Here is a 12284-nt window from a genome sequence, read left to right as displayed (position 1 = left end):
AAACGGCCACATTTTGAAACGTCCTTTAGTTCGAAACGATGTTGCGCTGTCTTTGTCTTTTTTTGGTAACTTTTTGTGGTTGGGTAAATCGGACGTTTAAAACGGTAACAGTTTTATACAGGAAAGTGACAGCGATCCAGTTGTAAATTACAGCCTATTCCTGGCATTGTCAAGTTATTGCGCCTTAACGGAGGTCACCTTGGATTAAGTTAAGGCCGTTACAGTGCTTTACAAACGGTCACTAAACACTGCTTTCGGAATGGTAAAAACAACATCCCAAAGTGCCTACAAACATACCTTGGATTTTTTAATGTTGGCCTAAGGAATTTATTAACAAGAATAGTATATTATTATTTTTGATTACATATTTGTTTTGTTGTGCTGTTATAACATGGACAAGCCCTGGCCAGAAACTAAACAAGATTTTTTGACAGTAATTATAAAACATATAGGCTAAAACACTTTATAACGTTTGTTTGTTGGCCTTTTGAACCAATATAGCTTGCGGAGACCTGTTCATTGGGTTAACCATCAAAAGTTGGCCTTATAGTTAGCATTCCGCCAACGACATGTGGGATAAATTTGAATTAGTCTTGTAGGATTACAACGCACATGACATTGTTTTTCAACCTTTCCTGGGACTATTATTCATTGAAATAATCTTGCAGAACACCAAACAAAATTTTGATGCAATAAAACAAACAAGATCAGGGTGACACTAAAATGCTAAATCGCACATCGGGTAAACGTTGAAACGGATGAAAATGCTCAAATAGTGATATTGAGGTAAGGTCGAGCTTATGTAAAAACGTAGCATTCAGCGATCCGGTAGTATATTTGATTCATTTTTACTGAAAGAAAATTTTCTGAATCTCTTTACTGCTGAGACAGGGTTTAAGTGTTATATTTTTGCTTAAACTCACATAATGGATAATTACTTTCACAAATAAGAAACTATTTACGCCCATCGTGTTAAACCAGTGATTTGGATCGGTGTTCCATGGAACACTAGTCAAACTAGTAAATTCCTCGCGGAACACCTGACGACATTCACGGAACACCGGTTAAAAATCACTGGCATAGGATAATCTGAAGACCTTTTTAAATCACAGACATGACAAAACATCGTAATTGTGGGCAGACTGAAATCCTTAAATGCTTGTGATTGAATGAAGTTCCATTTTGCTCGGTAGAGGCGAATCTTATATACTCGACACAATTTTACAAGCCGCACTATCTTACTTTAATTGTAAAAAGACTTTAAGATGTTGACGGTCCTGTCGAAATCCTCCACTGTCCCTAATTTGGAAAATGGCTCCGTTTAGGGCTCGTATAGCTATGTGGCCCTTATGGGTAATTTTTGAAACTATCCGACCCGTTGTGAAAAAAAAATGAAAAAAAAGGGTTTGATGAAATAATTTTGCTACCATACGTCGTACGATGTAATTTATGTAAGTATTTTTGACCTCATTAAGTGTTGAGAATCTTATAAAACTGTGTAATGGAATAAATATAATTTCAAAAGCATGTTGAAAAGTTTGTTGTTATAAGCCTACTATACAGTTTGCCAATTAAAAGTTGAAATCGTTGGCACTAATAACGAGAGATGTACCAAATATTCGGTCTGTCGAATTTATCCGGTCGAATCGGTCATCTACACAAAGAATCGGTTTCTAGCAATTCGGCCGAAACCGAATCTTTTACCGAAACAAATTTAAAGCATAAAACGTGTCTTTCCAGCCTTAATAGATACTACAAAATTCAAACTACGTCATAACTAAAAAGTAATGTATATATAAATGGATTAGTGTTTTTTCGCACTCCTTGGCAACTAATAAGTAAATCATTGGCAGGCTGGCAATCATGCCTGAGGCATTGTAAACCCAACAGAACTACAATTATGACGAAACACAAGTATTCTGAACTGTTTGCCTGGGAAAAAAAACTTATGTTTTCATGTCAAACGCGTAGCATACGACTTCGCGTGACGTCATAAACGATTCGGTTGATTCGGCCGAATTTATTCGACAAAACTGCCGAATATTTGGGTTCGGCCAAACCTAAAATTAGCCGATTCGGTACATTCCTACTAATAACATAATAAGTGGAATTTTTTTGTGACATCGGAATGTACAAATTGTAAAATGACCATGCAGGAAGTGTGACGTCTGACACAGGCCCTTGTAGATAATCGTGACAGTAAAAGATAAAAAATGACAGGCCACAGGGATCCAGAAAATGCAAAACAGTCCAACGTTTTCCAAACCATCTTTAAATATTTAGTTTGTGAACGACAGAATACGTTAGTTTGCTATTTTGAAACAGCGTATTTTAATGAGATATTCAGCAAAAATGAGTTTAAAGTTGTTTGCTCACAACCATGTTTATTATTATTTTCAAATGCGTATGAATTGTAGTTTTCGATTTGAAAATGAAATGATGTCTGTATCACACTGGAAAAGATGGCTTAAAAAAGACTCGCTTTCCATTTTAAACAAAAAAATGTTGAGTGTGTTATTTTTACTTCTTGCAATAACTGCTGCCGGTATTGTGCCGCTTGATGCTTCACCAGCAACGGCGACGGACAAACAGGGCGACAAAAATGTTCAGTTAAGTGATAAACAACATTTGAGCAATGATCAGCAGAAAAAATACGTCGATAAAAAGTTGGGAATTCTTCGTTATAAACGTGGCATCGTAGATACGACAATAAATGGGAAACGTCTTACCGATGATCAACTTCCAAACCGGATAAACAACAGCTTATCAACAACCCGTGATGCTCCAAAATACATGCTAGATATATTTAGACGGTTTACCACCAACCCTTTCAATAAGCCAGCCTCAAATATTATCAGAAGTTTCTTCAATGAAGGTAATTACCTGTTAATAAGATCATGTGACTAAAACGTTTAATAATTCTAATATCTCTAGCATAAAAAACAGAATATTTGTGCAAAATATATTTATATTGCCTAAGAGGTTATAATTAGTGTACGGCTAGCTGTCAGATTACAAAGGAATCTATTTAAAACTCAGATTTGCTATCATAATCATAACAATATAAAACAGTAAAGAGTGACATCATACACTTTTAGTACGGTAAAACAAGATCGATTTATGAAACCTGATAACCGTTTTCGCTACAAGATGTGAAAACCTGATAACCGTTTTTCGCTACATGAAAGGGACGTAAGGTCGGGATACCAGTTTGGCATTTCCCGGAGAGTCAGGAATTCTGGTGTAAAATCTGTGCTCGATAATATATTAATATATATTTTTTCATTTTACCATCCAGGAGTATACAGTAATTGTCAAATCCACCCCTATCATGTTGATGTACCAAGCCAACTGCTTGGTTTCTTACTTATATCGGTGAACAATGACTTTTAATTCATTTTTGTCTTTACTGTTGTCTGCGTAATTTTTGATGCACTGCACATACCTGGCGAAACAGACGTTTATAACACAACTTTAACAAGCGTTTAGAACTGGGTTTTGAAACCGGTGCAACAAGGCCCAATAAGTTTGTAAAGCTTATTTTTTGTAATTTGTGTACCTTATAAAACAATTTTTTTTAAATATATATTACTGTTTGCATGAAGTTTGAGTCACTGGAATGCAACAGCACACTTCAGCACGCATTACCTCGCGACTTTTGTTTCGCCAGGGTTATTTATTAAAAGTTGCTGGAATTTCGATCATTCGGTTATGACAACCCTAACGTCAATGGGGGATCAAGGGGAGGCAAATCGGGCGATAGCCGTTCGGCAAATTAGTTTTCTATGTTTGATGTATAGAGTTAGAGCTCGCGGGTCGGAAAAAAACCCTTGATGGGTTGCGTCCGACACATACAGGGAACTTACTTTAGAGAATCCACTAAATCTAAAAATTTGATTTCATAGTGTAACTACAGAGTACAGGCTACGTTTTTTGCACATTTCGTTTCATTATAGCCCTTCTTGGTCATTGAAATTGTGTGTTGATTTCGCGGCGAATAAAAGTTGAATGTGCCATAATAATTGTCAAAAATCTGGGTTTTAGTCGAAACCGCCCCCTAGAAAGAATTTATCGACCGCCCTCACCTGACGTAAAGGAAAGCTGTGGTCGTTTGGACCCTGCGTGTTATTCCAAGTTCGAAATACACGCACGGTGCCAGATTATCAGCTGAAACAAAATTAGAAAAGGTGTGAAAGAAAAGAAAGTTTCTGAAAATTTAGTAAGCTGTTCAAACATAATCCACTAAGGTTTCTGACATTTTTTTTAAAGTACTTGTTTAGCTTAAATTATGACTGCGAGCGGCTTATAACAGCACTACAGTAATGGGATTAAGAAAATGTGTTAGTTTTTCTCTGAACTCTTCTTTTTTTGATGACAATACGTTTTAATCAACTGATCAACCAAGCTGGATGCAGGATTTAAATTCACTGCTTTCAATTTATCAGTGTACCTATTTACAAATTTATCTAATGGCATGGATTATGGTGGTCCATTTTACACACGCCTTTAGTCCAAATTACGCACTTTGCGTGTAAAACCAACAGCTTGACCTAACAATTTAAGTTATATGCTTATCACGTATTGTGTCTTTTTTCAAAAAATACTTTCTATTTTCAAATTTGTTATTAATTCTAAACAAATTTACCCGTTTTTTTAAATGTCTGTGGTTCACCCAAAAAGACATCATGGACTATCTATGGTCCAAGGATCAACAGATTGGAACCATTATTGTGAATTACGGTTCTGTAATAGCCTACTGGAAAATCGCTTTCGGAAGATTGGTCCATCTCTAGTTTTAACGATATGACTTGCACTTTGTCCTCGTGGATATTTTAAATGCCTCAAAGCGTCACATGAGAGCTTTTTCGCTGCCTACCAAAACTTTGATTTTTGGCGTTTTTGAATTTAGGTTTCTGGTGACTTGGACTGAAGCGTTACATATGTATAGGTACATATTACTTAACCAAATTAAAGCAGTTGCGACGTTTTGTTTAGACAAACATAAGGTAACTTGGTGTGTTTACATCAAGTGTATTGCGCTACAAAAAGACAATTGCGTTATATTACAGATCCTTTACTGCAATATTTATTTTTGTAGCAACGGATGTAGACCAACGAAACTTTCAAAGACAAGATACCTGTACATTCAATCGAACAATCAATGCATGTCCAAGAAGGCATTTATTGTCGTTTGACATATCATCCATTCCGCAACACGAGCAAATCATAATGGCCGAATTACGTCTGTACAAAATTGTGGAAATGGACAGGTACGACTTTCGTAACAACGAGTTTTTGAGATCATTGTTTTTTTAAGTAGAACTCACAGACTCTAAGCCAAATGCCACTTTTCACTGCAAAGGTGTGAAACAGCAAGGTTCGAGAACTGTAATGCAACTTCATCCGTGTTGTTTTAAGAAACAAGGTATTAGTTAAAGCAATCATATCTAATGCCAAACCAGTATAGTTTACAATGCAGCCATAATCAAATAGTTATTCTTAAAAGCCTCCTTTCTGACAGTTTGTTTAACCTTGATGGCCGTACGATGTTTGTGCTTACGATAAACACACTGTCGAGCTTCCCAACAGATGGCTGCGCTGAACCAAATGGCAATCTTCGCGAAGACTCCGTCAAAGCAAATCAAACTATATTGCATGCTAAGACGTCGGAGATTCTAAAATGCGCGTGGTGTTATCCCATCTGAATTTTACCAACACATCTCTTACCACTTCGCAGACGAAGTCACCTTTACTTTTTAAATAGTAAACCACCAAGAAAGCGCTCTAATACCACAGATTCGTTGTGACGTTCGTAGTTAGCCTTTTTAGTCTAAACCAGGGGTTCCCAACCTTTTTTTGCTGCTCGTACCCCTTTGTCAGGTCAGAGGATTCTTCGTACCCCCAAAAAAATTCTGATGGAATTTTTTAGATATATATTGTTAAATTAAATTGCTTTTATAGCTCAATTACACGCAGGGGCGGCTCGTGCTAGGGTGCTGCGGAGCTGCAGCACCCCCTAGATATTTTTACTTAATAAACCTACCATAATATTACAAATAACTTTCATTATTTTTATTTTTTTATTCCTTATCAATATATGATAAGCATAATTTCCGCCCTAATCACCTTTTTTTTCATTAAAAAAAATTTTTTTTTGGAAACACTAATGTATATCTATGCTGGAACTGCAGCTCCAGTTTTCTGACGTTTCGTGACGTTTCATGATGTTTTGCGGTTCTGCGCATGCGCACTTTGAAAAGCTACATGCTGGGCGAAATAGGAGCCAGGGTGCTGCGGCTCGCGCAACTCCACCAATCACGTAGCGTGTGACCTGGGCACCCGGAAGTAGTTGTCTGTTCCGCGTTTATTGTGTGCCAAAGCAAATCACGTGTACCATCAGGTTCGACAATGAGTACAGTACGACAGTTATTCTTTTTTAATCATTTTTACAGTTTTTGATCGAAAGGTTAATCATGGCTTTTCAAGATTCTAATTCGGTGACTGTAAGTGAGCTTCAGCAACTTAAGATTTCGCAGTTATCAAGTGCTGAAAAGGTAAGTATAAAGAAAAAAGGGCGTCCAACGCCTGATATTCAACTTTGTCAGCCAGGAATGAGCCACAACAAGAAATATATACGCAGTTTTAATTCTGAATGGTATCAAAAGAAAAAATGGCTTCGTGGTTGTGAAGTTAAAAATGCACTGTTCTGTTTTCCATTTTTGCTGTTTGGAGGTGAGAAAAATGCTGGACAAAAGATGGTTTTACAAATGTAGCCAAAATAGGTGAGAAAGCAGAAAAACATGAGAAGTCAAAGAAGCATGTGGACAATGATGTTTCAGTTTCACTTTTGGGAACTGTAAATATTAAGGAAAAACTTAGTGAGGCGTATATAGACTTTCAATTATTGAACACAACAAAAAAGTGGAAAAAAATCGTGAAATTTTGTCCAAAATAATAGACTGCATTTTGTTCTGTGGAAACTTTGAAACTCCCTTACGTGGACATGATGAAAAAGATGAGTATTGATATAATGGACATGTACTGTTTGTCTAAACAGTAGCTGCTAAATTGCTTCACAGGAAGTGTGTCTTAAGAATGAACATTCTACAGACAAGATAGTAGTGACCACCAAGCACATCCTATTGTTGACAAAGAAATACTAGTTACTGAAATGAAAATGTTTCTGTAGATCTGATGTTCATGATTACTTTGAAAATAATCTAGATGATGTTTTGACAAGTGAAATTACTAGGATGAAAAATCCTTTTTGCTGTTTCCATGAGTCTTTCAAAGGCAAAACAGTTTGGATGCAAACCTTTGTTAGGAACACCATTATTTCCAAAAGACTTGCACCTGCAGTGCTAGTACTACTAAATAGAAAAACAGTTTCTCAGTTGTCATTTGGAATCAAGGAAGAAGCTATCAATTATCATGCCCAAACTATAACTTTATGATTCATTTTGGTTGTAAAAAGGAAGCACAAGGTTTAATAATATGGTTTAAATTTAAGTGAGAGTGTTGTAAATTTTAAAGCTTCAAGGAGTTTTGCACTTAAAAAAGCAATTATAAAGCAGCAATTATAGCAGTTAAAAATCTGAAAGACAAATAATAGTCTGTACACAAAAATTCAAAAAAAGATGTTAAAATAAACAAGTTCTGACACAAATGTAAAGTGGTTGTTAAATTTGTCAGTTATGATACCAATAAACAGCTGTATGGCTAGTTTTTTGTGTGACAATTATAATCTGTGAAGGTCATATAATATGTTGAAAACGCTGACTGTGACCATAAGGTAACTTAAATGAAATATGACCAGTTTTTTAAATGTTGTCGACCTGAAATACTTCGACCTTTTTCGAATCATTACTTTTTTTTCTATATTCTTGTTGTGTTTTACCGTATTTACAACCGCTTAGTTTCGAGTCTGTGTCACGTGTGTTTTTGTTCCACATTATTACTGCATGTTATGGTGTTTAGGCTAAACAGTTTAGCCGTCGCTGTGCAAGTAAACAAAATACACAAATGATGCCGTCTGCTATTTACACTCGTGTACATTATTGCGTAACAAAAATTACGTCACAATGGAGTTTCTAATTAAGATTTGTATTACTTGTTTTTCTACACAAAACAATGGCTAGAAAACTATAAATATAGGTTTTCTATATATTGCCAACTTATATATGTTCAATAAAGGCTAAAATTTTGAGCAGCACCCCCACAAATTTTAGGCACGAGCCGCCACTGATTACACGTTAAACCGATATTTCACACAAAAAAGTGCAAAAATCACAAAAAGAAATTAACCGTTTGTAGCAGATTTACAGCAATACTACATTAAATGCCTACTTTATCTGTGCATTTTCTTCCTAACTTTGTGCTTTTTTATTTATTGCTGGCAGTAAGTAAAATACATTGTTATGAAGCAGTGAGGCTTGTTGCATAATATCATTTACAATTCCAAAACTGTACTGCAAAAGCTGCTCTGTGGCCCAAGGATCTTCGTACCACTTGATGTTCAATCTCGTACCCCCAAGGGGTACGAGTACCCCCAGGTGGGAACCCCTGGTCTAAACTCTAAAGTAACTATTTCAGCTATCGTCACTTACTTTCGATTATAGTCTTACGTTAATGTAGATTATATCATCTAGCTCAGGGCTCTTCAACCGGGGTTCCGTACAACCCTCTCAGGGGTTCCGCGAACTTTAAGGGTCGCACAGGGGTCCGCAGAGCTTTTGTGTAGCAATTCGAACAGGAATGATTCATAATATCATTGTTGCGAACAGCATTGCTCGCTTCTACAATCTAGTTAACCTTGGTTACACCATTGATCAATTGTGACGTAATAATCAAAGTCTTGATACTCTCTGTCTGAATTGCGAGATAAATGTGCAAATGACCAATCTAAATAACATGACAATGCGTTTCAGTACATCGTTTAGCTTAATTAAAGTCAGCATTTGTTATGTGCTTGGGGCTTGTTACGAAAAAATATATGTTTTTATGATCTAGCCTACTTGAGTAACATTCATTCAAAATAATTTTATGGGGGTTCCGCAAAGTTTGACAAAACACCTTGGGGGTTCCGTGTCACTAAAAAGGGTGAAGAGCACTGATCTAGCTTATTCTACTATTGCGTGAGTTCAATATTTCGCTTATTGCTTTATGTGTAAGAACTAACTTTAAAATTTTATGATGAAGATAAAACCTAGGTTTTATCTTCATGATAAAATTTTAAAGTTAGTTCTTGTCCTTAAACAGCTGTCCTTAAACAAGACCTAGTTCCACTCCACCAAGTGATTTGAATAAAAATAAAACACACTATAACAACTATGATTACACATTACATGTTTTTTAACTCGTTGTTCTACAATCAGTTTGACCGTTGTTTAGATTTCAAAAAGTTCACCGGCCACAAAAAAATTTGGAGGGCCGTGTGTTAAAACTTCAATCAGTGAAACCATCATTACATTAAAAATCTACAACATTTTTCTACAAAGAAAATTACTGAACTGCTAAGCTTATTTGTCCGCCACTTTAAAGGGTTTGTGTGGGTGTGGGCGCGTGTTATGATATTCATTTTTAACTAGAAAAAGTGTATTTTGTTCGAGCTAAAAATGAATATATTTTGAGTTTGTATAGTTAAGCCGAATGCGGACCGCCTCGAAATGTTTCTTTTTTTGAGTTAGTACACATCCCTAAAGAAGCTTTTTTACCCATCTTGGCCCAGTTTTCTGTTGACGTTTAGCTTCTTTCAGAAACATATTCATCGGAAATAATAGGAAGGTGGACGTCTTTGAAATTTTGGTGCCGGCTGGGGAAACCGTGGAACAAAATGTTGGCTATAATAAAATGTACGGTTTGGCGACATTTTTTTCAATAAACGACAAAGCTAAAACGTTTAAATTTAAACGGTAAATGTAATGAAACCACGACTTCGTTGCTTTTTTTATGATATTTCCAAAACTGTTAGCAGTTTTAATGTTAAATTAAGGCCAAATGATTTCTTAACCAAAATGGAAAAACATATAAACGGCTAAGGCAGGCTACATAAAACTGGAAAATTAATTGCCATTAAAGTTCCATTTAAACGCACTGTTTCTGCTTGACAGTCATTATATCACTGATGATGGCAATAGTTTCGTTGACATCTTTTTTACAGGTTGCTTGATTCAAAACGCATTATTGGCCGAGCCAGTGGATGGGAAACATTTTACATTACTGGTGCATTGCGACGGTGGGTAAATGACATGGCAAAAAAGCACCAACTTGAGGTGCTAATTGAAAATATCTCAGAAGTGGCATTTGATGAAACAGTAAGTCGTTTAAGATTTAATTAAAATTGGGATTAAATAATATTGAATTCTTTTCCTTTTTCGAACAGGTTGAATTTGAAGAACACCCTAAAACAACACATGAACCATTGTTAATCGTTTTTTCTGGTGAAAAAAAGCGCCTTCAGCAGAATATGTTAAGTTCGAGTGACCCAGTTATGTTCACCGACGATAATAGTTTGCATGCATGGGATGTTATCCAAAGCAGAAAAAAACGAAGTGCAAAAAACACGATTATTTTGGAAAATACAAAACGAACACGAAGATCACCTGGAAGAGATTGTCACCTAGAACGAATGGAAGTTAAATTCAAGGACATTGGATACACGTGGGTTGTGAACCCAATTAGTTATCCTGCTGGAAAGTGTGTAGGAGAATGCAGTGTACCATTACAGGGCCAAAACTTTACGCGTCACGCCATTATTCAAACATTAATGAACAGAATTTCTCCCAAAAAACACAACCAACCGTGTTGTGTTCCTGTTAAATTAGGGTCGATATCAATTCTGTATTTGGAAAGTAATACTGTGACGTTTAACTTTAAGTATGAAGGAATGAAAGTTTTAGCATGCGGATGCAGATGATATGTACAGTTGCTCAGTTTCGTGGGCCCAAAAAGCCATCGCGTGGTTGTCAACACAGATGTTAGGCCAGAGCGAGTCTATAAAACTTACCCGGGAGTACATTGAACATTTTTACTACGGATACCTAGTTGACTTTGGGTGCACTAGGTGTTACAAAAATGACTTTTATATTGCCCCCTACAAAAACATCTTTGGGGGAATTTGTTTTTGTTGAATATTGTTTAACTTGGATTTTTAACAATGTTTTGCAAATGGGTTAAAGTCCTTGTTTGGTAACTGGAATCTTTTATTACACAATAGTCTAATTGTTTGAGACGTAACTATGGTTATATGTAATTGTTTTTTTGTTAATCTACGAGCATTCCAGGAACACCCTGTAGCCCAGGGGTCGGCAACCGGCCACCTGTGCCAATTTACTTGTTGTTTCCATGTATTAATAACCTAAATAATAGTGTTTCGTGCCAGCAGATATCAATAATAAAGAGAAAGCAGTGTTTTGTGCATGTAAGGCTGAATTTTAAGACAATGGCATGATAAAAACAAGCAGTGTGACAGGGTAAATTGTTACTTCAATATAAACACGCAAATCGGTTGGCGTGCCATGAAAAATCACCTAGTGTGCCAACCTTGGCACGCATGCCAGGGGTTGCCGACCCCTGCTGTAGCCCAGTGCTCTTCAACCGGTGTGCAAAATATGCATGGGGTGCACCTAAGGATACATAAAACACAAATAGTCCAACCCATTGTTACGCGATAGAGCTCCATGGACGCCATTTTGTGTCCAAATTAATACAGCAGGTATAGGGAAAAACACATAAATTGTCTGATTTTTACAAACTGGTGGGCTTTAACGCGAAATTGATAGGCAAAATCGAATAAAACTTTTGGGATTTAACATTTGAGCGTGATAACGCACGCTGAATGCAAATATTTTAAGTTTACATGAAAAATAAGCGGCAAAATTTACATGAAAAAAAGCAATTTAGCGTTTAATATTACGGTGAAATGTTAGAACCCGAAATTTTCATTCAATTTGGCGAATCAAATTTGCGTTTAAGATCTCCAGTTTGTAAATATCAGACAATTTATGTGTTATTTTCCTCTACCCACTGTGTCATTTTGGACACAAAATGGCTCCATAGGCTTTATTGCGTAACAATAGGTTGGACAACTTACATAGACTGTTTTACATAGACTTTGGGGTGCACCAGTACGAAAAGGTATACAGGGGTGCATCACAAACTTTTAATGGACCATTAATATTTGACTTTCAAGATATTAAAAAAAAGATGTAGGCTTCAACTTATGTATAACCCAGGTAAACTTTTTCAATGGTTTATCCCCGTGTCTAGTTTGATAGTGGCTGTGT

General features: G+C 36.2%; 1 protein-coding gene across 1 annotated transcript; it reads left to right on the top strand.

Moving 5' to 3' along the window:
• The first annotated feature begins 2502 nt into the window (after positions 1–2502).
• LOC145239030 (bone morphogenetic protein 10-like) lies at positions 2503–10915 on the top strand. Its single transcript, XM_080102320.1, has 5 exons — positions 2503–2875; positions 5099–5270; positions 9756–9911; positions 10160–10313; positions 10382–10915. The coding sequence occupies exons 1-5, from the start codon at positions 2503–2505 to the stop codon at positions 10913–10915; spliced, it is 1389 nt and encodes a 462-aa protein (XP_079958446.1).
• Positions 10916–12284: the final 1369 nt, after the last annotated feature.

Source organism: Phallusia mammillata, chromosome 7 (assembly GCF_965637545.1).
Source record: "Phallusia mammillata chromosome 7, kaPhaMamm4.hap1.1, whole genome shotgun sequence".
Lineage (NCBI taxonomy): Eukaryota > Metazoa > Chordata > Ascidiacea > Phlebobranchia > Ascidiidae > Phallusia > Phallusia mammillata.
This window is presented reverse-complemented; position numbering and strand designations above follow the sequence as displayed.

What these genes read in the sequence shown, in the direction of transcription:
- LOC145239030 (XM_080102320.1), top strand. Translation starts at nt 2,503, where the DNA reads ATGTTGAGTGTGTTATTTTTACTTCTTGCAATAACTGCTGCCGGTATT. An exon ending in CAGAAGTTTCTTCAATGAAG is followed by an intron (nt 2,876 to 5,098) that starts GTAATTACCTGT and finishes TTATTTTTGTAG; the next exon opens with CAACGGATGTAGACCAACGA. An exon ending in AAAATTGTGGAAATGGACAG is followed by an intron (nt 5,271 to 9,755) that starts GTACGACTTTCG and finishes AGCTTCTTTCAG; the next exon opens with AAACATATTCATCGGAAATA.